General features: G+C 39.9%; 3 protein-coding genes and 1 long non-coding RNA gene across 8 annotated transcripts in view; 2 read left to right on the plus strand and 2 right to left on the minus strand.

The window, feature by feature from the left end:
• Nucleotides 1-16,113, plus strand: part of LOC129727939 (uncharacterized) — a 37,550-nt gene extending 21,437 nt beyond the window's left edge. For all 3 annotated transcript variants that reach the window (XM_055686232.1, XM_055686233.1, XM_055686234.1), the window contains exons 2-5: nt 14,732-15,064; nt 15,128-15,443; nt 15,514-15,730; nt 15,797-16,113. In XM_055686232.1, the coding sequence (XP_055542207.1) occupies nt 14,732-15,064; nt 15,128-15,443; nt 15,514-15,730; nt 15,797-16,004 (1,074 nt within the window). In that variant the 3' untranslated portion in view covers nt 16,005-16,113. The remainder of the gene's footprint in view (nt 1-14,731; nt 15,065-15,127; nt 15,444-15,513; nt 15,731-15,796) is intronic.
• On the minus strand, nt 2,709-4,542 carry LOC129727940 (CLIP domain-containing serine protease B4-like). The gene is made up of 5 exons (XM_055686236.1): nt 4,168-4,542; nt 3,958-4,109; nt 3,470-3,897; nt 3,113-3,402; nt 2,709-3,051 (listed from the first exon to the last, which is right to left on the minus strand). The coding sequence occupies exons 1-5, from the start codon at nt 4,238-4,240 to the stop codon at nt 2,741-2,743; spliced, it is 1,254 nt and encodes a 417-aa protein (XP_055542211.1). The 5' UTR covers nt 4,241-4,542; the 3' UTR covers nt 2,709-2,740.
• LOC129727941 (phenoloxidase-activating enzyme 1-like) lies at nt 7,740-9,350 on the minus strand. Of its 3 annotated transcripts, none has more exons than XR_008728603.1 (5): nt 9,077-9,350; nt 8,867-9,018; nt 8,436-8,800; nt 8,112-8,382; nt 7,740-8,049 (listed from the first exon to the last, which is right to left on the minus strand). XR_008728603.1 is itself a non-coding variant. In XM_055686237.1 (4 exons), exons 1-4 carry the CDS (start codon nt 9,147-9,149, stop codon nt 8,298-8,300), a joined length of 681 nt encoding a protein of 226 aa, XP_055542212.1. In that variant the 5' UTR covers nt 9,150-9,350; the 3' UTR covers nt 7,740-8,297. The 3 variants fall into 3 exon arrangements, 1 of the variants encoding a protein (XP_055542212.1); XR_008728602.1 differs by having other exon boundaries at nt 8,867-9,024; XM_055686237.1 differs by having other exon boundaries at nt 7,740-8,382; nt 8,867-9,024.
• A 7,733-nt stretch (nt 16,114-23,846) lies between the features above and the next one.
• On the plus strand, nt 23,847-24,709 carry LOC129730563 (uncharacterized). Its single transcript, XR_008728880.1, has 3 exons — nt 23,847-24,000; nt 24,058-24,242; nt 24,305-24,709. It is a non-coding gene; the product is annotated as an uncharacterized LOC129730563 (long non-coding RNA).
• Nucleotides 24,710-27,435: the final 2,726 nt, after the last annotated feature.

A 27,435-nucleotide genomic window follows, 5' to 3' on the forward strand; every position in this document is an offset into this window, starting at 1 on the left:
TGTTGAAAAGTTTCTTACGGTGATCTGCTTTGGACTCTGATGAACGCGTTTCGGATGTTTTGCCTTTTTAAACCAGAAAACGCACACTTTTTTCGTGAAACTCTAAGTGACCATGCATTTTGACGCTTGATATTCGCCAAAAGCCTGCTATGATGATGTTGAAAATTTTTCAGATTGTTTTACAATCTGCTACGCACACCAAACAACGGTTACGCGTTTCGGAAGACTTGGTTTTCAATATTGAACCGAAAAGGGAGAAGAATAAAAGTAACTTCATGAAGTGTTTTTGGTGAAATCATGTAGTAAAAATGTTTTCACACAAAAATTTTAGTAAAAAATGTTGTTTTCAGATTTTGGATATCTTGTTCCTATATTTTTCTGAAAAATCAAAAAGCGTAATTTTGTTAAACATAAAATCAAAAATCGTGGATAGAACAAATTTTCGCCGATGAAATAATTCTGGTATTCATATTTTGAAACTGGATTAAGGACTAAAACTATGATCCTACGGAGGAACATTTTAGGTACATTCACTTTTTTTCATGAAAATCATCTTCAAACATAGCACGCTATGTATATACATCTTCTACCTCCTGACGATAAAAGGACAAACCTGGTGATAATAGAGCCACTACCCTACTCAATTTTTGATTTATTTAACTCAAATTCTACTCCACGTAAACAGTTTTTAGAGAAATATTATAAATGAATAAACATATTATGTTGACTCTTATTTTTTTAAGGATTTAAATCTATTTAGAAAATGAGAAAATTCATTCGATAGCGACATTCAACATGGTGGCTCAATTTGGTGGCCTGTAACTTTGTGTTGTTAAGTGAAATCATAAATCATAAATCGGGTTGTATGTAACCAGAACTATTAGTACCGTAAACTGGGGTGACTTTGATCAGCGGGGTAACTTCACTCTACATCTTTTTTGAAATTTGCGATAAAAAGCGCTCGTGAAATTGCGATAAAAAAGTGCTTGAGAATTGTCGTAATCTCCACTAATTGTGTTTATTTTTGGCGATTTTTGTTGCATACAAACAATCGGTTGAAGCAGATTCAAAACGACACACTGCAATACGTAAAGTTTTTTTTTGATTTCCTTCCCAGTTTAGTTCTTAACCCTCTAGTGCCCAAGTTATTTTCTAGACGGGCTACGGTAAAATCATCATGAATCATTATAAACACTTTTTAAGTATTTATTGAAGCTTTCTAGAGGTTTGACTGAAGCCCGCCAAATGGCGGCATTGGGCACTAGAGGGTTAAGATAACAAAATATTATAACAACGAGTTTCATTATTGTTTTTGCAAGTTTTTTCTTGAAGGCAATGTTGAGTCCCAATAATCTTTACAGCGTATTAAATATTTTCTTTTGAACAACAACCCAAGACATAACGTAACATGCAAAGGACTGGATGTAGAATAGGAATGTTATGCGAATAGCGGTAGTATTATTGTAGCTCTAAAATAAAACCAAAAGAGTATATCCTTTTAGGTAGACGACTTTACCGTAGTGTATGGGATCAATTGATTAAATGCTTGCAGTTTTGAAAAAAATTATGTTTTTGAGAATAGCATTCGATTTGATTTGATTCAAAGTTTTTCCACAACGCGGAGCAGGTGCGTTTGGCCCGTTCCTGTCCAGTCAGTATGTTTCTGATCTAGGTATTCTTTTGCACTAGCGGTCGGAATGCATTCCAACCAAGCCAAATTCATGGATTTTGAAGTAAATAACCAAAAACTGATATCTCGCTGCTACCCTTCGATGGTTTTATATCTCGTTTAAGCATAGCAGTTCAAAACGAAATGTAGTATGTAGTGTAGAACAATCGATCAAAATATTTCTTTTTGTACGGGGCTTGATCCAGTAGTTAATAATTATCTCTGAGTGTCAAATTTAGAAGATGCTAGTTCAATGATATCCATAGAACATCCTGAGGAATTGGTTCACTAACTGGAATTATTTATATAGCAGCGGACTCATGATAAGTAGGGTTAGGAACGGCTTAAGCAGTGGCGCCTATTTTAATCAGTCGAAGAAAACAGGCCTAAAACTTCGACGATTTCAATGATGGAAACGAAAACTTTGATTGTCTAGCTGTCTTACGAATATAAGAAATACCGCTAATCACAAAGAAATTTGTGAACAAACATCATTCGAAACAAATCGACCTATATTGCAGCTATTCAGGAGCCACTTCAGGTGCTGGAAAAAACGCCTGCAAAACAGATATACACTGCTCAAAATAGGTTCGGGGTGATTGGAATAGTGTCGCTCGATTGGTAACTTTAATTGGTTATTGTTAAAGTTTGCGTACTTAGTTTCACAATCTGAAAACAAGTTCTGACAGACAAAACGATAGAGAACATATTGATATACTACTGTTCGCATTTCCCCCCAACACATTTCGAGTATTTCGTCTGAAACACAGGCGGTTCCTAAAGCTGCTTAGAATATGTTCCCTACGCTATATTGTTGAACTTCGATCTGCAATTTCGACATGTGAAAAAGAGTATTCATTATAGTCTCAGATGTTTCATAGCTAATTTAAGAACTACCAATGATCGTTTTGAAATCTGTTTGTTGGTTTCATGACGGTGAATGGATTTGGTAGCTATTGAATTGTTAGTTGGAAAGTCCCGGTGTCCCGGTGGAATGTGATTAAATTGCCTATTCAGACTTCTTTCTAGATGAATTATTTCGATAATCATGTGAATTCTACCCGTACAGATTTATTGAATATTTTCCCTAATCCAATCCAGGTAAGTGTTCACTCTGACATACACACCGGGCAGCTTCGTTTTCCCGCAAGGCAGCCCAAAGCTTACAATACCAACTAGATACCAGTTACCATTCAAATTGGATATCAACGGTCCTCCGGAATCACCGTTGCAAGCATCACGATTTTCATGGGTCGGCGATTTGGCACAAATATGTGACTTATTCAGTACTGTGTACTTCAAAAATGCCCTCAAATCATCCTGGCAGCTTTGCAAGCTAGTGACTACTAAGTTGGTACTCATCTTCTGATTGCTTCTTGTTCCTGCAAATTTGCATTACATGGTAAAGCGGCAGAGGAATAGAATATAAATTAACAACCATACCCGATTCAGTGAAGCCCCACCCAACAGCAGTAACATTGAAGTCCTCCAATGACTGTTCTAAAAGTTTTTGCGTTCTCGTCAGACATATGGGAAGAATGTGGTTTGTGTAATCCCGAGGTAGAGCCGTTCGCATTCGTAGTAAAGCTATATCGTGTGTTTTGAATCCTTTGAAATCTGCATGAACTATTATTCGGTCAATTCCTTTGAAAAGGACCGACGGGTTGCAGTTTGAATACTCGTCACAGTCCGGATCCTGATTTAGGTCCCATTCTCCAAGCCGCAAGGTCAATCTGGAAACAAGCCTCTTATATTGAAGCTGTTTGGAATTGTCGTTTACAAACTAGGTACTACACTTACTGTTCAGGACTTAATTTCCAGACACAGTGCGCAGCGGTAATAACGAAACGAGTATTGATAAGCGTACCGCCGCATTTCACTTCTCTGAAACCATTGACGTTGTACTCTAAGGCTACTGTCCACCGAAATTGTTCTAACCCGGTGACTGATCCGCCGTAAATTCGGTCGCTCAAGTTCTCGATGCCGCAAACTGTCTCATCAGGTAGTTCTATCTCCATGCGTGTGCTTTTTGGTGTGGTATTAGTGGTAGTAGGAGTAGTAGTAGGAGTAGTAGTAGTAGTTGTTGTTGTAGTAGTGGTAGTGGTAGAAGTGGTAGTAGTTCTGGTAGTTTGAGTAGTAATTGGTCTGGTGGGTTGAGAAAAAACGATCGTTTGCGGTGGGTTGTTGTCGTTTTCTAACCCGATAACTGAGGGTTCTTCACAACAAACCTCAAAAAAGAAAGGCATAATTGTTATTATTTATTTTATGGATGGGCGCTCTCAACTTACTTTTAATTCTCCGCATTTACTCTTTTTCAGCAGTTCGCCAGCATCGCGAGATATGATACTGCTCGTTGCTAGTGCGAACAGTTTTGGACACTGATTTATCTTTACGCAGCTTCCACGTTTCGCCATTGGTGTTAAACATTGTGCGCTGGGAACTGCAACATTGATAGATCAGCATTTGCCATAAACAAACATAAAATAATTATCTCTTACCTGACCATTGCGTAGATATAACTGTTAACCACAGAATAGCGTAGATTGATGAACAAATTGAGCTCCAATGCATTTCTTCTGACAAAGATTACTACTGTCAGAATTTATTCTCTCGAGAAACGGCAATCTCACTGAGAAAAGTTGTAGCTCTTACACACTCGCGGCGTCGATAGATTAACTGTGAATGCTTCATTGCGTTCAGAAACGTCACATGGTTTGTTACAGGTATCTGGGGGATTTTTGAACGCGCACTCTCTCATCATCCACTTTACTGATGTTACGTTTTGAGGTGGGAATGCGTCTTTCCACATGTATGACTTCAGTCATCAATGGTCGAGCTTACGCACTAATCCATTCGTGTTTTTATAAGATTTCTCATTGTCTATAAGAACACGTTTTTAAATTTAGAAAATTATAAGCTAGTACGAATGTGTTAGAAAATTATTGTTATTAAACCAATCACGTGTAGGTATAGGGGCTTTCCGCACAGCCGTCACGCCAAAAGTTTACTTTTTCTCTGCTTCATCGCATATAACTTGCTCCATGAAGTTGCTTTGTGCTTTGCAAAAGCCCAAGCGCTAATCTTGTTCTGCCAGCGGACGGCCAGAGCGAAGTACTCGCAACGACACTGGAATCTAGTCAGAGGATAGAACTATCATTTTTACTATTTTTTGGAAAGCTCGCATGCTTTTGAGTATATGCTTCAAGCAAAAAGTTGCAGCTCAAACAACAGCTCAGAAGCAAAAGGCAGCTTACAAACATTGGTAAGAATATACATCTAAATTTCTTAGAAAAATTGAAAATCATCATAAAATTCAAAATTACGAGAAAACAATTTAAATTAAATTCTTAAATGGTTTAATGTTAAAACATGTAACTGCAGAATGATTCTAGAATGAAGCAGCTTCAAATAAATAGAAAAGAAAGTTGATCAATAAATTAAAACAATTGAAAACAACAATTGATCAGAACACAAACAAATGGTTCAGTAACGGTCCGTTACTTGTCGTAGCAGTTAAAATTTGTATTATATAACAAGCTAATTAATCAACCAGTAACATGTGAGGACTACCCGCGCAGTCATCATAAAGTTCCGCAAAAAGTATAACTACCTTGTGATAATAGCCTGGTTGTAGGGGTTGGCCCTGGGGAGGCATGGCTTCCCGGGCCCTCATACTTTGGGGAGCACCACAAAATTTCACTTCTCAAGACTCATGACTACATACAAAAGTAGAAATCCAGAAATTTTTGTAACACTTCAAAATAACTGAAAAATTGTTAGAACTAACACAGTTCTCCTATAATCTTTCTTTAACTTATATATTTGTATGACATAATCCTTAATTTTGATAACTGAAAAGGGAGCCTTCACAAGATACTTGGACCCCGGGCCACCGCCATCTTGTGATTGAATGTTAGTACAGTTATTCGCCCATATTCTACATTAGACTATAAAAGGCGACAGACACAGTTTTTGGCAATTTATGTACTAATTCAGAAAGTATCGATGTGCGTGATTTACCTTTTTTTTCACTTTCCATACAGTATTTGAATTAAGAGACTTCGGTGGCTCCGGTTAAGAAGTCAGAAGACCGCATACGCCTTTTTCGGGGATTATGAAGTTACAATTAAAAAAAGCAAAGCCTTGGTGCTATGTCGCGATTTCTCATCGCTACGCATCCTCGGTCCAACTCTTTTAATGCGATACGCAACGGTCAAAGTGTCACACAGCCCTGTGCGTTAGTTATGGGGACTAAACTGCCCATAAACGTATAGCAGTCCCGTGTGAATTTTCATCACTTTTGAGATAAACCTCCTCAATAACTTCTTTACATTACGTTTACATAAACCTCAAGAAAAAGCTAAAATGAGGAAGAAAATATAAATTCTGGTCAGTCCCATGTTACAAATAAAGACAAAACGGGCTCTGAGCTTAAAATAATTAGTATCAAAAGACCATTTGAAGTTTACTAATCGGAACAGCAATAACCTTATTGTATATAAATGGATTATGCCATATAAATTCACCTCGACTGAATGCATAATAATTTTTGATTTTTGATTGAACAATAGAACGAAAAGAATTCAGTGGTTTACCTGCGACTACTGCGTTTGACTCAGTTGTACGTTTTTGGCAGTGTGACTCTTGTACGTTTACGGGCAGTAAATGTCAAACGTTTTTTGCAAGTTAGGCGAAAGAGTATAGGTGAGGCACACGGATATTCAATCTTTACTACAAGTTAATCCTAATCTGCTTTATCCATCATATACATAAAAAAATAAAACGTTCTTAGTTCTAATTACAAGTAATTACTAAACGAAAAGTGAAGAATAAACAAGAACATAAATTTACAAGCAAGGTTAATCGTTTATACAAATAAAAAAGAGGACCGCGATAAAAATTTTTAAAAAATCTCACACAGCTACGAGAAAGAGAAAGTACAGAGAATAAGTTACGTGGATTAGTAAAAAGGATTGATGAAAAAGATTTGTAAAAAAGGATTAGTAGCCGAAAACTAGAAATTCGTCGGTTAATGAAAAGAATAAAATAGAAAGGAATTGGACACTAAGCGTGAGTCATATCTAACCTAGATTTTCCTATATACCCTATTGCACATCAAAACCTACATGGCAAAGCATACAAAATGCGATTTTGTTAATTACTAGGAGAAATATTTAATTGTAACCAATACTAATGCTAACCATTACACATTTGTCGATAGGATTTTCTCAACGCTGGCCGACCGTGAATACAGGTTAAAAATTTGGAAAACCGTCCTTTTCTTTCGTTGCAATCGTAACATGCTACATTCTGTATCGGAACTCGACCTTCTGTTTATTATACACATTCTTCGCAGCCAACTGTTAGTGTACAGGACAATTGCGGGGCTTGTTAGGCCAGCATCGTACCTCGAGATCAGTAAGAGAACCTTACAAAAAAGTTTTAATTAACAAATGCCTTAAGATTGACGAACATCGACTTCCCTCAACCAAAGAACTATTTACAAATATGTCTGGAGGACAGAAGTTATGTCGATTTGGCTCTAACCTATTTGCAGATGGAGGTTCGTGAGAAGGATCGCGAAGTCCTCACGCTAAATACGCATCTCAGATTATATTAACCAACTCGCTTGATGTACGGTATTAAAGGATAACGTTAAAATTCAATAGGATTATCATTGCGAAAAAGCTTTCCAGTGGATGAATAGGGAAATGGTATCAGACAGAGTTCTAGTGCACTACGACCCTCCACTTCCTTTGATCCTAGCAACGGATGCATCACCCTACGGTGTGGGTACTAGGTTCTGTTTCCGGATAAAGGGCTCCCTACATTATGCAGTTTTTCTGGAATCGTTTGACTATGAAATTTGGTGTCGTTCCTCCAAAAATAATGGTAACGCGGATGCAATATCAAGACTACGAGTAAATGACACGGAGAACAAAAACTGTATTGAAGTAATATAACTTACCAATACTGTTTACCTAAACCTTTTTTCACGAGTATCGTTACGGTAAGTTGTGGGAGTTCCAAATAATATTCAAACGAGTGTGTAAATTTTACCTGCACAGATTTATTGAATATTTTCTTTAATCCAATCCATGTAAGTGTTCACTGTGACATACGCGCCGGGCAGCATCGTTCTCGCGCAAGTCGGGCCGAAGCTCACAATACCAACTAAATACCAGTTGCCATTCATATGGTCATCAATGGACCTCCGGAATCTACTGGGCATTCACCACGTTTTTCGTGGGTCGGTGAGTTGGCACAAACATGTGATTTATTCAGTTTTGTTTTCCCTAGCAATGCCTCCAAATCATTTTGGCAGCTATGCAAACTTGTAACTACTAAGTTGGTACTCATTTTCAGGTTGCTTCTTGTTCCTGAAAATTAGCATCACTTGGTTAACCGGCAGAGGCGTAGAAGCTAAAATTGACAACCATACCCGATTCAGTGAAGCCCCATCCAACGACAGTCACATTGAAGTTCACAAATGATTGTTCTAAATGTTCTTGCGTTCTCGGCAGACATATCGGAAGAATGTGGTTTGTGTAATTCAGAGGCAAAGCAGTTTGCATTTGTAGTAAAGCAATATCGTGCCTTCCGAATCCTTCGTAATCTGCATGTATTATTATTCGGTCAACTCGTTTAGACAGGACTCTTCGTCACAGTCCGGATCCTGATTAAGGTCCCATTCTCCAAGCCGCAGAGACAACCTGGAAACAATCTTATATTGAAACTGTTTTGGTTTTTAAAGTCCTATGCTTACTGTTCGGGATTTTTTCTCCACACACAGTGCGCAGCGGTGATAACGAAACGAGTATTGATAAGCGAACCGCCGCATTTCACTTTTTTGAAACCATTTACGTTGTACTCTAAGGCTACTATCCACTGGAATTGCTCTAACCCGGTGACTGTTTCCCCGTAAATTCGTTCGCTCAACGTGTCTATGCCGCAAACTGTCGCTTCAGGTAGTTCTATCTCCATGCGTTTGCTAAATAGTGTACTTCTTGGTGTAGTGATAGAAGTCATAGTAGTAGTGTTAGGAGTTGCTCTGGTAGTTTGAGTTGGTCTGGTGGGTTGAGAAGATACAGTCGTTCCCACATCGATAACTAAGGGTTCTTCACAACAAACCTAAAAAAAAGACATCATATTTGCTTTTTTATTTTATGTATATCTATATTTATGTATCGAGCATACCTTTAATTCTTCACATTTGCTCTTTTTCAGCAGTTCAAAAACATATTGGGATATGGTACTGCTCCTTACTAGTGCGTATAGTTTTGGACACTGATCTATCTTCACGCAGCTTCCACGTTTTGCCCTTGGTGTTAAGCATTCTGCGCTGGAAACTGCAACTTTGATAGATCATCATTTGCTATTAACAAATTAAAGTTGACTATTGTTTACCTGCCCATTGCGTAGATATGACTGTTAACCACAGAATAGCGCAGATTGATATGCGAATTGAGCTCCGATGCATCTCTACTGACAGTGATTACTAATGCTGAATCTCTCGAGAAGCGGAATTACCACTGAGATAAGGAGTTCTTCTTACTCATACGCGGCATTGACAGATTAATCGTAAATGTCTTGTTCAATTTATAAACGTCACACAATTTGAAGAAAATCAGGTACAGAATTATCGTTTCACTTTACACCAACCCATTCCTGTTTTTTTTAAGAGTTTTGTTATATTTAGTAACAGGCCTATCATAGTAGTTGTTAAATTAAGCAAATAATAAATGTACAGTCAAACCGCTTTATAGCGACATCTCAAAGGACCGGCGTTATAAAAAAATGACGCAATAGAACAAATAATTTTAATTAATGTGAAGCAAAAGGGACCATTGAGAGTGTCGCTATAGAGAGATTTGTCGCAATATAAACAGTCATAATAGAAAGATTCGACTGTAATACAAAATCAATCTTTGGAACTTTCAGTGATCACAAAGCTCCGCCAAAAGTTTACCTTTTTTGTCTTATCGCGCTAAACTTGTAACCGGAAGCTGCAGTGTGTGCTCAGGACGACATTGACATGGTATGAAATCAATCCTGAACCATGCACACATTTTACTCTGAAGCACCTCATGATTTTACGCTAGTATAATTAGCTACAGATTGGTGCAATTTATGCACCGATTCAGGTCATATCGATGTGTGTGATTTATTTTTATTTGTTAACTAGCTGACCCGGCAAACTTCGTCCCGCCTATTTTAGTGTTTAATTTAATAATTTTAAACATTTCAATTCCATTGATTCCTTGCGATTTGTTTATATCGTTTGAAACGATTGGTTTTATCGGAATGACAACATCCTCGACTTTTGGTTTTTGTACATCACCTCTATTCCGGAAAAATATTGAATGCATTTCAGTTATTTTCGTTGTTTTCCAGAAACTGAAAGTGGTCATCTTCGAATTCAAAATGGTGTCCAGGGTCAATGCTTGGCTTCTATACATCATTTCGATTGCGGAAATATCCATTTGTAGTAGTACTCGGTTATTTCCGGCTGTTTCCCAGAAGTTGCCATTTTACAATTCAAACTGGTGTCAATTTTTAGCTCCTTGCATCATTCTGGATCCGGTGATACACATATTGGGTGGTATTTGGTCACTTCAGGCTATTTTTCAGAAACCGTAGGTCGCCATCTTGAATTTCAAAATGGCATTAGGGGACAGTTTTTGGCCTCTGAGCGTCATTCTGGTTAAAGAAACACTCATATTGGGTGGTATTTGGTCATTTTCGACTGTTTACCAGATACCGGAAGTCGCCATCTTACAACTCAAAATGTTGTCTAAGGTCGATTTGTGGCTTCAGTGCATCATAACAATCCCGGAAATACCCATATTGAGTGGAAGTTGGTCATTTGCCGTTGTTTTTCAGAAACCGGAAGTCGCCATCTTAGATTTTCAAATGGTATTTGGAGATATGCCAGAAGAAGGAAGGGTATGGACGCCTCCCTTGTAGAAGAGGGAGGGGTGTCAAACCATTATGGATATATTTGTTACCCCTAAAAACATCCACCTACCAAATATGGTTCTATTTGCTTGGTTAGTTCTCGAAATGTGGAGGATTTTGTGTTTCATTTGTATGGAACCCCTCCCTTCCAGAAGAGGGAGGGGTGTCGAACCAACATGGACATATTTGTTACTCCTAAAAACATCCACATCCCAAATTTGGTTCTATTTGCTTGGTTAGTTTTTGAGATGTGCAGAAATTTGTATTTCGTTTGTATGGGACCCCTCCCTTCCAGAAGAGGAAGGGGTCTTAAACCATCATAGGAACCTTTCTCGGTCCCTAAAACCCCTACATACAAATTTTCACGTCGATCGGTTCGGTAGTTTCCGAGCCTATATGGATCAGACAGACAGACAGACAGACCGGACTGCATTTTTATAGATAGAGAGATAGCTTTTGAACAGGGTGGCGACTCCATTTCCAAAAATAAATTCCCTGATATTCCCTGATGCTCAAAAATTTTTTCCCTGCTATTCAAATTTATTTTAAACTGGTTTAAGTTACGACTTTCATAGGTTTTTCCACCTAAATTAAAAAACTAAAAAGGATCAGACTTGAACTTGTTCCTGCTAAAATTCGTACCAGTAATTGAAACAGTTTAGCATCGCTTTTGCTAACTTGAATCTTGAACAAAAATATTTTTTTGTTGAGAAACACGTCCAGTTTGATAAAATTGAAAGTATAAATTACACTGGTCGACAAAAGTGAAAAAAGTTGTCCTTAAGCTCAAGTAAGTACCCTAGAAATATCATAGCTTTTTCACCTGTTCATTTTGGTGCCCCTGGTAAATGCAGAAGTGCGTCAAAAGGCCGCAGAGTATTTGCTAGCCGTGTTCGTCGTTTTTCCCTTTACCTACGGGAAAATTTTATTGAAGTCTCTGAAGACTTGGGGCATTTCCGAAACGTCTAGGGGCACAAAAATTCACAGAAAGAGTTTGAATCGAAAAATGCCAAATTTGAGTATTTTTGACATTTTTCGATAATTTGGCGAAATATTAATTTTAAACCAATTCCTTAGAATTTCTCAAGAACTTTAATTAAAATGTTTAAAATCCCATCGTTACGAGGTGCTTTTATACTTTTGAAAATTTTAATAATAGATTCAATCTCATCTAAGTTAGTTTCAATTAATTCTGCTGGTAAAAATTCCAGGGTAGAAATTTGATAACATTAACGTGTGACTTCGTCTTTGATTGGACTCACTATATTTCGAGTTTTAAACACACTCAAACGAATGAGCAAGTCTTTGAGTCTTCTGTTAATTGGTATTCACCATTTTTTATCACTGGAATAAGACAATGGCGATAGTGTAGCTTGCTCAGGCGATGTTAGAAGGTGCGTTTTTATAAAAAAGCGTAGTAATTAGCATTAAATGCGCGCACTACTAGATGACTTGTTACTACCTATTTGGATACTTTTCAAAAAATTTAGTCACTATTTCTTGATATTTTGGTCACTAAAGTCACTACTGTTGCATTGTCTAACCGTTATGAGCCCTGTACAAGGTATCATCAGTTCTCTGCAATTCATTCTCAGAAAGTTTTACTGTACAACAAAAAGTTCCCGTGCTACAATGCTCTAATCCACAGCCATTCAACTGATATTTAAACTTTGATTACAGTTCAACAAATATACTTGAAAGTTTTTACGATGGGAATATTTAAAACGGTTGGAGAACAAATCGATCTTTAATTTAGAGTTAGTGCAAATTGTGCATTTGGTTGCTGAGTAAGAAGAGTTTGAAGGTAATTTATCGAGGAAAACCGTGTCACTCAGCGGGTATAGCGGTGAATGAAGTCTATGTTAGCATACGTTTTTCTAGAAATTACTTTTCTAGAAAATTCTTCTACCTGGAACAGATACTTAGTTTGCTGAGTCAAGCACGAGTGCATAGTTTCAGTCAGTTAAAAAATGATCGATTATTTGTAGCATAGTTTCAACTCATTTGGCATTAATTGGTACTCTCGTTTTCGCGTCGGAAAAAGGAATTTAAGTAACCTAATAATTATTGAGTGTTGTTGTAGAATTGCTGGTGAGCGTCCACATCGAAATAAATCCAAATCAGAACTAACTCCGTAAAAAAATCTCAAGCCTTCGAAATTTTCCCTGATGACCTTTTAAACTTCCTGATATTCCCTGATTTCCCTGATCGAAAAATTAACTCCCTGATATTCCCCGATTCTCCCGGTTTTTCCCGGTAGTCGCCACCCTGTTGAAACAAAATTTGAACCAAGAGTGTCAAGTTCAAGCATACTGAAAAATAATCATTGTACTTTGTATGTTATATATTAAAAATATCCTACAAAAAATGCCACAGGAATACAGTATGCGAATAAGCGTAATTATTGTTCCCATTCTTTTGCGGCGCCTTTTCTAAAATAAATATTTTATCGTATAAAAACAGATATATAGCAAATATTTATTCCTGTCGACATGGACGTGGACGCGGACATCGTTTATTTTTTTGAATAGCTTCAGTTGAAAAGGATTATAGTAATGTTATGAAAGTATGTTATTAATAAGCTTTATTATATTGCTGATTGTTTCATCATTTGGATATTTCAAAAAAATATTTATGAAATAGTATACGTACATGATATACTGTTACAAAAAATTGAAATAAATTCAAAATTTCGGGAAAAGAAAAATGCTTGAGTACATTTGCATTTTGAAAATTATAATTGCAAATTGCTGAGTTGATCTTTTCGTTGAGTTGTTTTCTAGAACAACATTAAAATATCTACAAATAATTCTCTGGCATCATTTCGATCACATTTGTAACTTACAAGCAGGCCCGGAAATGGCCCGGGCCTTTCGACATAAGGGCCCCCCCTAGTTCTGGGCCAGACGTGCCTATATTTTTTTTTGCTCGTCACCTTCGTGAAGCCGTTAAGTCATTTCAAAATTTGAAATTTTCTTACCTCTAAATTTTTCGTGAGGGCCCCACGAAAATATCTGCCCCGGGCCCCCCAGCACCTAAATTCTGCCCTGCTTACAAGTTATGTTTTTATTTTGAAAATAGATGCAAAACGGCCGACAGCAAGATCAATTCAAGCCCGCTATAATTGTAAAATATTAAATTATGGTAGTTTTCTGTATTTGTCATGAAAATATTCTTCACGAATTTGTGATGAGTTTCAATTGAACACTATTTTTTTCGTATATTTTGGTTCATATTCTATTTTAATTGCGCCCAGCTAACTATTTGGATGCAATCGTTTTTGCATTTAATGACAAGGCGAAGTAATTGTTAGACGTTTGAGTACCTATATGTCATTGTAACCTTTTATTAAAAGACTTCGTCCGCATTTATTTCCTACACCAGTTCCTCGAACGCATAATCCATTATATCACGAGAATAACAAAGCGGAATAAATTTTGTTTCTGGTGGTACAACAAAAACTGGAAGCTGAACAAATAAAATCTTAGTCTTTTTAGTACTATTTTTAGTTATAAGAATTATCTTAGCAAATAAAAATAGACTAGGAAAGTCGGGAAATTATCGTAAGGATAATAAAACAATTTCGGAAAAAATGTTCTTTCCTAAAATATATAATCTTTAAGTAGTACATTATTTTTTTCTTGCTGCAAACTCCAGCATATGTTTTTTTTGACCCGCTAGTCTTAAAATATTCTTCAAATTTCATCAGAAGTACAACAAATATAGTGGTAGGCACGATCCGGTAGGTATTTTCCAGAGATCTTTTTAACAAAAAATAATTTATCGTGCGATGAAATAGGCGTCGTAGTGAAGAAAATAATTGATTTATTCATTTATTCAATTATACAATCAATTTAAAAATCGTGAATTCGTTACCAGCTCTCATTTGTTCGAATTGAACACTTTTATTTTGTTCCATCAACTCGGAGGCTCGTGCCCTTGGTAATTCGAGATTTCTGTTCACGTTTGCGAAGCAAAATAAACGAAGCACGTTAGCGAGGTGTCATACTACATATTTAATTAATTAGTACCAATTCAATTTGTATCCTCTAACGCAACATGTTTTCCGTCGCCCACTCAACACCCGTGGTTCGTCGTCACCAGCCGAAGCAACTACAGCTGGTTGCCAAAATGAGACCAGCAAGCGAGGAATTTCTGGAGATATTCCAAATTGACACAACGTTCGTGAAGGAGGCGGCGGTTTACTCCCAGATCGTCCCCACAATGGTGAAACTGCAGCGGGAAATGGGCATTCCGGAAGCGGAAACAATTGACATCTTTTGTCGTTGCTACAACGCACGCGTTTCTCTGGATCCAAACAGCACGAAGGTGGACGCGGATGGTGTGATGCTTTTGGAAAATTTAAAGCTCGATGGATATATAACCGAGGACCGGCGGAGAGGATTTCCGTGCCACATTGCGGTCTACATTCTGAAGGTATAAAACTTTAAGACATAATTTCGCCTGTTTTCCGCCTTGTGTACGTGGTTATTTTTCTAGAAACTCTCCCTGTTCCACGCCATTCCCATTGCCCTGCGGCATATGAAGCCGAATGTGTTCAAATCCAAGCTACAGAAATATCTGATAAAGTTCGATATTGACGCTGGCCTTGGCGAGCAAACTATAGACAAGATGGTAAACGTAATGCGTACTGATTTAATCAAGGCCGGTGTGGACACTCAGTTGACGGAAAGGGTGATGAATATGATTGGCGAGTGTCGCAGGCGGCAAAGCAGATTGCTATCGGACGAAATAACACCGTATTGTACGATGCTGCATAACGATTTGTGGGTAAACAATATGATGATCAAATATGGTAATATAGAAACAATCAACTGTAAATGCAATTTTTCCGCAATACAACTGTTCGTTATTCAATCTTGCAGACGCTGATAAGAAACCGCTGGGGCTGAAATTCGTTGATTTTCAACTTATCCAATCGGATTCCTTGGTTAGGGATGTGCTATTTTTCCTACTGACTAGCGTGAGTGATCCTGACTTGGAGACCAGCTTGGATGACTACTTGGAAAAATATTTCTACAGCTTACTATCGGATTTAACCAAGCTTAAATACCCTGATCTAAGTCAATTTACGTATGAAAGGTAATTTTATAATTGATGTTATTGTTATTCTTTATCATTAAAGTTGATTTTTTTCTCGATGCACAGTTTCCTAGAAGAAATGAACCGCATCGCACCGCGAGAGTTATACCACATAGTGGCCATGCTTAGGGTAGTTTTGGCGAGAAAAGAATCCATTCCAGACCACAGTGAGCTAGACGCGGAACTCTTCTGTAACGACAACCTCGTCGAGAGTGACTTCTACGAAAAGCTGTTACTGGTGGTTAATATCTATGTCAAAAAGGGATGGGTTTAATTCTGGAAAACAAATTCAATCGTGACGCATAACAATATGAATGTACAAAAATAGTGAAAACTAATATCTGTGAAATAAATCGAAGACGCTATTATGTTTAAATGTATAATTTCAGGTTTTGTATTTTCGGCTGTTGGGGCCGATCGATGACGTGACGATTTCCGTTTTTGTTAAGATGTCCAAAGTGTATAGCACAAATCATGAAAATAATTCACTCACAGAAGAATTTATTATTTTATAAGATTAGTTATCAATGGCTAAACATTGATAGTTGTTTGTACTTGAAGAAGTGAAGTTTTTTTTACAGTTTTTCTAAGGACAAAATTATTGTCTACAACTTTGCCGAAGACACTGTATCGATCAAACAAAATGTTTTGGCTTCGAAAATATTTTTATCATTGATAGGCACCCGGCTCAGTAAAGTTTTTTGTGCTAAAGGAAAGTCCAAATTAAGGAGTATTGCCTGAAGCGAGTGCCTGTTAATGATAGAAATATGGTAAACTGTCAAAGCTTAGTTAAGTGAAATAGCTGAAATATGTTCCCTTTAGACAAAGACAAACATATTTTGACCATGCCTTGAACTACTTTTATTACTTTTTAGCCGCTTGTTAGAGTATACAAACTGTTTATATGATGTTTTTTGATGTTACAACAAGAGTAAATTGTTTCAAAAGCATACATATTTATTTAAGTGTTGCTATGTAGTGTTCTCATATTGATTGAATTTATCAGATAAAATGGGTAAAATGCTCCCGGGTATGCCAAAATAACACCGTAACCCTATGTTTGCGCTTTTCTTTAGAAAGATAAAATTATTACCTAAAACTATGACGAAGATGTCACACTGATCGAACAAACCGTTCTGGCTCTGAAATTATTAATAACCATCAACCAAATTTTATATACACTGTTTTTAAAAATTAGTCTTGGTTCAAAAAAAAATCCTCATATTGCAAATTGACATCTTTAGCTTGGGGACAAGGCACGAGGCATATGGAGGCTAGGCATAGTATGCTAGGCATACAGACGCGAGACATAATGGATACGAGGCATACTGCAAGGCATAACGGAAGCGACGCCGAATGGTTGCAAGGCCGATTGGATGCAAGGCCGATTGGATGCAAGGCCGAATACGATGTTTGTATGATCGCATGAGAGCCAATCACCTCGACTATGTGTCCCGGATTTGCAGCATCCTTTCGCATCAGAATGTCTAATAAAAAATAAAATATGTCGCACGTTTGATGATTAATAAAAAGCGTCATCCAATGAATTATATATTAAACTCAGATATTTTTTTCTCTGCGTATGTATTTCTAGTGTAAATATATATAAATATATTTTTATGAATATATAAATATATTTTATATCATGCGGCGAGCACGTATTTGGTTGGTAAGAAACCGGGGCGGCACTATATAAGCCGCCGTAGTCTCCGCAGTCCAAGCCGACCGCCGAACCACCGTTGGAAGCGGCGACCTTTCGCACACAAACGGCTGATCTACTGATTTGCTAGGTCTACTCGAACAGAGCTTCTTTCCCCTAGTTAAGGCTAAAGGCCGCGAGTGTATCACTTCCAAATGACACTTTGAAGCGAAATACATGTTATTGAAAGAGAGATTTGATGATGATGACGATAATACCATATTCCGACTCACTTTCCCTCGGCCTTGTGTCCATTCGGCCCGCGTTCAGTCGGCCTCGCGTTCGTATGCCTACCGTAGTATGCGTCGCGTCCGTATGCCTTGCGTCTGTATGCTTAACGTGTTGTCATCCTTTAGCTTATATGAACATCTGTGCAAATATTCAGCAAGATAAAAAATGGATGAATAAAAAGGTTGCCAATTTTTTGTGGAATCGCTCAGATTTGTTGGTTCATAGCTTAAGATTCTGTAAGGCAGAATTAAAGCTTATCAAGTTGTTATACAACAGAATTGGGTAAGAGCTCTGTGTATTTTTTTGGAATCCTAACTAAAAGTATTGATTTTTTTCAAAACTCCAACCAAGCAGGCTTTGATGATAAATAAAAGCTAGTGAAATATTTATTTATTTATTACGTCCTTTTTTCCCTGAATGGATCAATCACCCCGACTACCGACTATTTGTGAAAAATGAAAATGTGTTAATGTTTTCTCAGCACCAATGTAATGTAATTTTTGCAGAAAATTCCAGATTTGTCAGGAGGGACCCGAATTGCAAACACAAGAAGGTCTCCATTAAAAAGGACCAATTCGACATAATATAACACTGGTCGATAAAAGTGAAAAAGCTTATGAATTCTTGTCTCGTGACCGTGATACTCGGTAAAGTTCTTCAAAAAACACAAAAAGGCTCAAAAGTGGAACAACAAACAAAAAAGGCTCAAAAGTGGAAAACCTACCAAATTCGATTCGGTGCTCGTCCTATAAGATGCCCTATTCTGGCGGACGAACTCAATGGCGGGTCCAGTGCACCCAATTCGGTGTTCCTCTTGCCGATTCTTCTGACTTGGCATCGTAGTATGAATTCGCTAATTTGTTGTTGTTATTACACAAGTGCTGCCACTTGCGACGACATTCGGCATCACCGATGCTCATCATGTTGCCATCGGTGCGGACCTTTACCCACGCGGAATCTTTTAAGTTTTTATTTCGGAAGCTGGGCGAATTCCCATCCCAAATGACTGCAAAATAAAAATAATGTAAATGAAACGAACCATTCAAAGTGAAGAAACAATCCTGGATGCAACTCCACCTGTGCTATTAGCGCTGCCACTAACTCGTCGTCCCAATTATCCCGGTTTATATGGGCGCGCTTGTCCACCGATTTCCGAGAGGTTGCTGCTGCTTCTATTTGCTTGATGTTTTTGAGCAAATGCGCAGTATAAACTGACGCATCGCCATAGCTCTCAAGCGCTTCGCCTGAATCCGAACAGCAGGAATCCACATTCACAAACTCCATTTCACAATACACTACGGTCGCTTTTTACGCGATTTTTTTACGTGGTTTTTGTTTACGCGGCTTTTTTTTACGCGGATTCCGGAATTTACGCGGTTTTTTTTACGCGGACTCCGGAATTTACGCGGTTTTTTTACGCGGATTCCGGAATTTACGCGGTTTTTCATTACGCGGTTTCTTTTTACGCGGCACGTATCCCCCGCGTAAAAAGCGACTTTACTGTATATCACAAGAGCGAGAACAAATTTAAACCGTACTGAAAACAGCGAAAAATGTGACAGTTTCCCGATCGCGCCTACTGCACGCCTTCTTCTCATTACGGCTACCGCTCTTCCGTGTAGACGACAAACAAATTTTGGAAGACATAACAACAAGAATGTGTGCACACGGCGTAGCTCAAGACGGCGCGATTGCGCTTTTCGTGTAGACGAGCGGAAGGCGGTAGATGTTAGAAGGCACATTAGAGGGTTTCTAGAAGGTACTGACAATTTCGTCAGGAAGGCGTTGTCACGCCGTGTGTGCATTGGGGCCTTTAGTATTTGTGTGCATGAAATTTGTTATAAACTTCCGAACGTTTGGTTTATGTTCAAAATAACAATTTAAATGCGAATCGATTTTATCTATGCTTCATGGTAGCTTATTAAGGCATGATTGAATCTATCAAGTGTTATCATGGGTTTTTTGAAATAAATACTTTGGTTATTTATTGTTCAACAGTTCTTAAGAGTTATCGAAAAATACTTAAAGAACCCTTCATATAACACCACCATCAAAGATAAATTTATCTTGAAAATATGCTTTTAGAACTCACATAGAATCATTTTATCTCGTAAAAGACAGCCTTGAAAAGGTAGAGGAGCTTCAGCCTACTGAGACTTACTTATCAAACTGGTCAATAATATCTAATGGATCCAAATTGTTGTATGGGAAGGGGTGATAAAATGAACACCCTAAGCCATTTCCCAATTTCCTCCACAGTTTAACACTACAACTATGAGTCGATAGCGCACATTAACTGAGTCACTAATTACCAGTCAGCTCCAGGCCGAAGTGTCCCTTGCTGTTCGAAGAAGTCGTCTCCATTCAACTCGGTCCATGGCTGCAGCTCGCCAGCCATGTCGTCTGCGGAGGCCCCGCAGGTCGTCTTCCACTTGATCGAGCCACCTTGCTCGCTGCGCGCCCCGTCGCCTTGTTCCAGTCGGGTTGTTATCAAGAACCATTTTCACCGGGTTGTCGTCCGACATCCTAACGACATGCCCAGCCCACCGTAGTCTCCCGATTTTCGCCGTTTGAACGATGAGTGGTTCTCCCAGCAGCTGATGCAACTCGTGGTTCATCCGCCTCCGCCATGATCCATCTTCCATCTGCACTCCACCACAGATGGTACGCAACACCTTTCGTTCGAAAACCCCAAGGGCGCGTTGGTCCTTCACGAGCATAGTCCTGGTTTCGTGGCCGTAGAGGACTACCGGTCTGATCAGTGTTTTGTAGATGGTTAACTTCGTGCGGCGGCGGATTTTATTCGAGCGGAGCGTCCTCCGGAGTCCAAAGTAGGCACGATTTCCTGCCATAAGGCGTCGACGAATTTCTCTGCTGGTGTCGTTGTCAGCAGTCACCAGTGAGCCCAGGTACACGAACTCGTCTACCACCTCGATTTCATCACCGCTAATATGAATTCGTGGCGGGAGGTTGACACTGTCTTCTCTGGAACCTCTTCCTCTCATGTACTTGGTCTTCGATGCGTTTATGGCCAGTCCAATTCGTCCGGCTTCAGCCTTCAGTCTGATGTACGTCTCCGTCATCTTTTCAAGGGTTCGTGCTACAATATCAATGTCATCGGCGAAGCCAAAGAGCTGAACAGACCTTCTAAAAATCGTGCCACTCGTGTCGATACCAGCCCTACGTATCACACCTTCCAAAGCGATGTTGAATAGCAAGCACGATAATCCATCACCTTGCCGTAACCCTCTCCGAGATTCGAAGGGACTCGAGAGTGTCCCCGAAACTCGAACTACGCACATCACCCGATCCATCGTCGACTTGACCAACCGTGTCAGTTTATCCGGAAAGCCGTAATCGTGCATAATCTGCCATAGCTGGTCTCGAACGATTGTGTCGTATGCCGATTTAAAGTCGATGAACAAGTGATGTGTGGGCACGTTATACTCACGGCACTTCTGTAGGACCTGCCGTACCGCGAATATTTGGTCCGTGGTGGCGCGGGCACCCATAAATCCCGCTTGGTATTGCCCCACAAATTTCCTTGCAAACGGTGATAGTCGAAGGCAAAGTATTTGGGAGAGTACCTTGTAGGCGGCGTTCAGCAACGTGATTGCGCGGTAGTTGCAGCAATCCAACTTGTCGCCTTTTTTGTAGATGGGGCACACTGTACCCTCCATCCACTCCTCCGGTACTACCTCCTCCTCCCAAATCTTGGCAATAACCCAGTGTAGCGCCTTAGCCAGTGATTCACCACCGTGTTTTAACAGCTCGCTGGGGAGTTGGTCAGCTCCAGCGGCTTTATTGTTTTTCAGCCGGCCGATCTCCTCTCTAACCTCCTGGAGGTCAGGGGCTGGGATTCTGTCGTCATCTGCGCGTACACCGAGATCTACTACCACTCCGTCGTCGTCCTCTGCTACATCGCCATTAAGGTGCTCATCGTAGTACTGCTTCCACCTGTCAATTACCTCACACTTATTCGTGAGAAGGTTGCCGCCCAGGTCCTTGCACATGTCGGCTTGTGGCACATAGCCTTTGCGGGAACAGTTCAGCTTCTCGTAGAACTTTCGTGTGTCATTCGCACGGTACAGTACCTCCATCGCCTCGCGATCCCGATCTTCCTCCTGGCGCTTCTTCTTCCGAAAGACCGAGTTTTGCCTGTTCCGTGCGCGTCGGTAGCGCTCCACGTTCTCAATGCATTCTTCTGCATTCTTCTCTTCCACTAACTGTTTGCACTCGTCGTCAAACCAGTCTTTCTCCTGTTCGGAGCCATAGTACCAAGCGCCGCTACAGCAGTACTACCTATGGCTGATCGAATGTCCCTCCAGCCATCTTCAATAGTAGCTGCGCCAAGCTGCTCTTCCGTTGGTAATGCTGCTTCCAGCTGCTGCGCGGACTCCCGTGCAACCTCGGCGTCCCGTAGTTGCCCGATGTTTGGTCGCGGTGGGCGACTTTGACGCGTGTTTCGCACCGTCGAAAGTTTTGAGCGCATGCATTGCGGTAGGTGCGAACGTAGATGACGTCAGAGAAGAATTAACCATCGATTAGAACGTGGTCGATTTGGTTCTCCACTTGTAAGTCAGGTGATCTCCAGGTGGCTTTGTGGATGTCTTTGCGAGGGAAGAAGGTACTTCTGACTACCATACCGCGGGAGGCTGCAAAGTTCACACATAGTTGGCCGTTATCATTTGATGCGGCGTGCAGGCTATTCGGCCCTAACACCGGTCTGTACATTGCCTCCCGTCCTATCTGAGCGTTCATATCACCGATGACGATCTTAACGTCCCGTTGCGGACAGCTATCATACACCTGCTACAGCTGCGCATAGAACGCTTCTTTCTCATCGTCGGCCCTTCCTTCGTGTGGGCAGTGCATGTTGATGATGCTGTAGTTGAAGAACCGGCCCTAAATTCTCAACTTACACATCCTCGCACTGTTCGGCTGCCACCCGATCACGCGTTGGCGTATCCTACCCAGCACTATAAAGCCCGTCCCAAGCTCGTTGGTAGTGCCACCGCTCTGATAAAAGGTAGCCTCTCGATGTCCGCTTTTCCATACCTTCTGTCCCGACCAGCAAAGTTCCTGCAGTGCTACGATTTCGAAGTTGCGTGGATTTAGTTCATCATATATGATCCTGTCGCAGCCGTGAAAGCCTAACGATCTGCAGTTCCATGTACCGAGTTTCCAATCGTAGTACTTATTTCGTCGCCTAGGTCTGTGCCGATTGTTCCGATCCGTATTAACTTCTTCGATATTTGCAACATTTGGTGTTTTTCGGGGCGGCTTGTTGGGCCTTCCCCAACCCCCTGTCTCGCCGGAGGGCCATCGTGTCAGCTCTGATTAGAGTCCCACGCTGACACCAGGACGTTGATCAGCCGCTCCTAACATGAAGACCAGACGCTGTTTTGAGCCGCACCATCTTGGTGAACAGACGCTCGGGTTGGCGAAGCATTTCCTCTACCGCCGAGATATGGTTACCGCGCCAACGATCGCGTCGCACCTTCTCACAACGCCAACCAGTTGTGTCCATGTTTTAACTGGTAGTCTATTGTATCATATGACTCGTGGAGACGTGAGATAGGAACTTGTGAGGACCGGAGCTAAGTTTGACGCTCCTTCCAAGTTGTCGACTCACCATTTGAAGCCCAACTGAGTCACTAATGGTTGATACAAAAAATAAGAAGAAGTACTAAAATATAGTATTTTTCGTCGTTTTCATGAGCATTTTCGAAAGTAGTTTTTTGGGGGTAAAATGGACACGTGTGGGTAAAATGAACATAGAGAGGTGGTAATATGAACACCTTGGACGTGAACATTAATTATCTCGGACGGATAGTGATATGTTGTTTCATACCACGTGGCACACTTATGCATTCACCAACAGTTCAATTTTCACTGTTTGTCGTAGAATAAATAATAACAATATATGACCCTATCCGCAAGAAACTGAGAAATGGCGGAAGCGTTTTTTATGGACATTCCGCATTCAACGGTACGTTGTTACAATTCGAGATTATGCCGACAAAATACCGCAACAATTTTTGAGTGCACACCACACAACTTTAGGTCGTTAAGCATGCAGCCAATCTAGAGCCAAAAGGCTCATTCTCTCTCACGAGATCAATCGAAGCAGCAAACTGTTTCCGCTCTCGCGCCCTAACGACACTCCTCGGCAGCAAAGTCGATCATTAGCTCAGTATAGAGGATCAAAAGTGGTCGTGCAGTTGAGCGATCCTAAGTGAGTTGAAAAAGCCCACTCAAATCACTGGCATCTCACTGGAAGCTTGAGCTCGCCCCAGCAAGAATCGCCGTAAATATAAAGGCAACCAACCGCGCACAGGTAAAAGTCACGAAATAAAGAAAACACAACGCAATTGAGGCTAGATTTGTCTTGCAGCAAAAGATCACACCACGACACGTCAACCACGTGCTCAACTCAAGCGATCCCCATGACTACGGTCCAGGTATAGCATCATCCAAAGCGATTTGGTCTGCTAGTCAGGATTCGCAGGCACATTGAAAACCATCAGCGCAGGCAAATCGATCGAGTACCATTAGGCAAGCACAGAAGGCCTTAAACAGGTACAGTTGCTCCACAACGAGGATCATCCGATTGCGAAAATAACGATCAATCGCCTCATCAGAGGGCCTTTTATTTGCAGGCCAGAACGTGATCAAGAATAGACTAGCGACTCCAGGGGAATTTTGGGCCACCAGATCGAGCTCGAGGGACATCCCTAGCGGGTCGGTTGTACCGGTGAGCGGGCGCTAGGCCTCGCGCTTTCCACAACTGGCAGGCGGCACTCTAGGGCAGTAGGGTGTAGGCTGCTGATGCAGTAGTGAAGCGGCGCGAGACGGTGGTGCTTTCAGCGCCAGAGTAACCGGCACGGGCGTGCATGGCGCGACAATAGATCGACAGCGGCGGTCGGAGTGCAGTAAACGTCGTGTCACGGGGCCCCCATCGATACTATTATTTAAGACCACTGTAGATGTGAGAATGGAGAGATATACTGTATGTATAGCTAACAATAGATATAAGTCCACAATGATCGCGGTGTTTACTTTTAAGACGCCTACTCCCGTGAACGCTACCTTGCATGAATGAGCAAAGGTGATTGATTAGATCTCATTCAATCTTGTATTAGCAAGTAATCCTCAGTACTTAGTGCGTGTTGTGCCTTGACTGCGAAGTCTACGTGTATTGACTTGAGCGACCTCTCACGGGTAGAGAAGAAAGGGGAACAGATTAGAGCTATATGTTTTATAGGTTTCCGGAACAACGCTTAGCCGCGGTCATCTGTTCATCGGTCCGAGTTTACCTTTGCGTTTTTCTGATATAAACACGAAGCATCTAGATTATTCAATGGAAATGAACACATTTTTTTCACCATCATCATGGGCTGTCCATTTTACCCACACATACATATTATTGAAAATACCTAAATATTTCGAGAAAATCATTTAAACAATTACTAACCTTTGATGATTTCTGCTGGTTAGTAGTCTAGATATTTGCAGTAGTTAGTAGTACAGATATTTGCAGAAAACCCGTTATGAAATACTGTTTTACACTAGAAAAAACCTTATTTTCTGTAGGCCAAATATAACATCACCACCATAAATGTACACGTGTTTATTGCTTTTGTTTATCATTTTGAATGTTCGATTGTTTCATGTCGCATACTTTGTCTCAATTAGCTTCTAGTGCCTCTAAGATAAGCTGCCAAAGAAGTTTGAACTATTTTTCAACGTAATAGTCAAGATTTAAACGGGTGTCCATTTTACCACCCCTGTTCATTTTACCCACAATTCCCCTAATAATCATATGAAATGGTTTGCTAAATAAAATCGAGCCAAACATCAAAATAGTTATACACTTGTATGGGATTGCGAATAATGGGAAAATAGTTTCTATTGCGGTACTTAAAAACAACTATTTTTAAGCTCTTTTTATTGTAACGTCAACATTTTACAAGGCCTTATTCTAGGTTATCCTTGATAAAAAATTGTTTGTCTTGAAAAGTTCAAATAAATTCAATAAAAGCGCAACTTTGCTTCCTCTAGAATGAAATACATGGTGTTGAATAAATTCGAATACAACTGCCTTTTTGTGTATTCATCATAAATACTTAAGCTACTAACAAATCCCCCCGTACGCACGATTTCGATTTGCTGTCATATGTTGTTTATTTACCGCACACGATCAAGGAGTACCGCGATGTCGCACAGTGCGTTAAATGTATGGAATTGCGGGACAAAAATCAAAACAGCCATCCTAGTATTTTTTTCAATTGGTGGGACACGAAAAATTTTTAGTACTGATGAGAGCTACTATTTGCATAAACGACGAGTGTCAATTACGTAATTGTAAAAATGTCTCAAACGTCAAATTTTTTGTAGAGAAGCATAAAATGATATATTTTTTGGAATTTTATCTATCTCGACACTTGACAAGCTTGACAGGCTTGACAAGCATATCTAAATAACTTCCAGGTGACGAAAAAGTGACTTCAACGCCACCACAATGAGGTTTTATTTTAATTTTTATTTGATTTCCCATTAATTATGCTTGTACACATTTTACTGTTACAAAACATATAAATACCATTAATCCGGGAAAATTTTACACTGTTTCACACATAAATTACGTTTCATGCAAAAAAATAAGGGACCGATGAACGATATATTGCTCATTATTGATTGCAGAGGCTTCATTCGAAAATGTGAATTCTGGTTGAAAGAGCAAATTTGAACAATGGCACCAGCTTCCAGAGTTTCAAGTACGTTCCAAATAAAAAGAAAAAAAAAAAAGATTCAGAGAGGCACCTCGTGTTACTTTTTTTGACGATTGATTTTAAATCGAAATTGTATTTTTCTCATGACCGAAAAGTTTTTAACTTTCATATGCGCTACGACATGCCTCATTAATAACATTTGAAATGTAGTAGTTACATGCCTCTACCATTGCCATTTTGGTTTTTGCTTGGTAAGATATAGAGTACACTGAAGTCGCTTTTTACGCGGGGGATACGTGCCGCGTGAAAAAAAACAGCGTAAATCCCGGAATCCGCGTAAAAAAACCTGCGTTATTTCTGCGATCCGAGCAAAGAGAAACTGAAATCCGCGTAAAAAAAATATCGCGTAAATTCCGGAATCCGCGTAAAAAAACGTGTAAATTCCGGAATCCGCGTAAAAACTGCGTAAATTCCGGAATCCGCGTAAAAAACCGCGAAAATTCCGAAATCCGCGTAAAAAAGCCGCGTAAAAAGCGATCCTAGTGTATATAAAAAAATAATTTGAAAACTAAGACGATTTTTCAAAAATAATGTGTCACTTGAATAGTTAAAACCACTTCACAGTAAATGAGTTTCATAACCATATAGGTGGACTAACGAGGTGAATATCATTACAATACAATGAATCATTACAATATGGGTATTCATGTCGAGCTCGTAAACAAATACCCAGCCGTAAAAATACTCACCTCCATTGACGAGTAATGGAAGATACACAGTTTACGGCTGGGTATTCGTATACGAGCTCGATGTGAAGACCCCTAATATGTCTCAAATGTATGCAAAACATATAAACATATGGAAATGGTTTTGTAAGAATTTCACTTTTTTGATTTTTGTCTATGAAACGTTGCACTGTGCGTCGTATTGAAGTTGTTTGCGAGAGGTGAGCGACCCTGCAACATATTCCGGCAGTTGAAATCCCATGGGGTGGAGTGGAGTTTCATCTATACCACCATCCATCGGAACCGGAAGACGGG

Source organism: Wyeomyia smithii, chromosome 3 (assembly GCF_029784165.1).
Source record: "Wyeomyia smithii strain HCP4-BCI-WySm-NY-G18 chromosome 3, ASM2978416v1, whole genome shotgun sequence".
Lineage (NCBI taxonomy): Eukaryota > Metazoa > Arthropoda > Insecta > Diptera > Culicidae > Wyeomyia > Wyeomyia smithii.

Bases quoted from the DNA above. Each gene is read 5' to 3' on its own strand.
- LOC129727941 (XM_055686237.1), bottom strand. From the start codon at position 9,149: ATGCATCGGAGCTCAATTCGCATATCAATCTGCGCTATTCTGTGGTTA. The intron at 9,025-9,076 runs GTAAACAATAGT...GATCTATCAAAG, and splicing joins CATATCTACGCAATGGGCAG to TTGCAGTTTCCAGCGCAGAA. The intron at 8,801-8,866 runs GTATGCTCGATA...TCTTTTTTTTAG, and splicing joins GCAAATGTGAAGAATTAAAG to GTTTGTTGTGAAGAACCCTT.
- LOC129727940 (XM_055686236.1), bottom strand. From the start codon at position 4,240: ATGCATTGGAGCTCAATTTGTTCATCAATCTACGCTATTCTGTGGTTA. The intron at 4,110-4,167 runs GTAAGAGATAAT...TCAATGTTGCAG, and splicing joins TATATCTACGCAATGGTCAG to TTCCCAGCGCACAATGTTTA. The intron at 3,403-3,469 runs GTAAGTGTAGTA...GCTTGTTTCCAG, and splicing joins TGGAAATTAAGTCCTGAACA to ATTGACCTTGCGGCTTGGAG.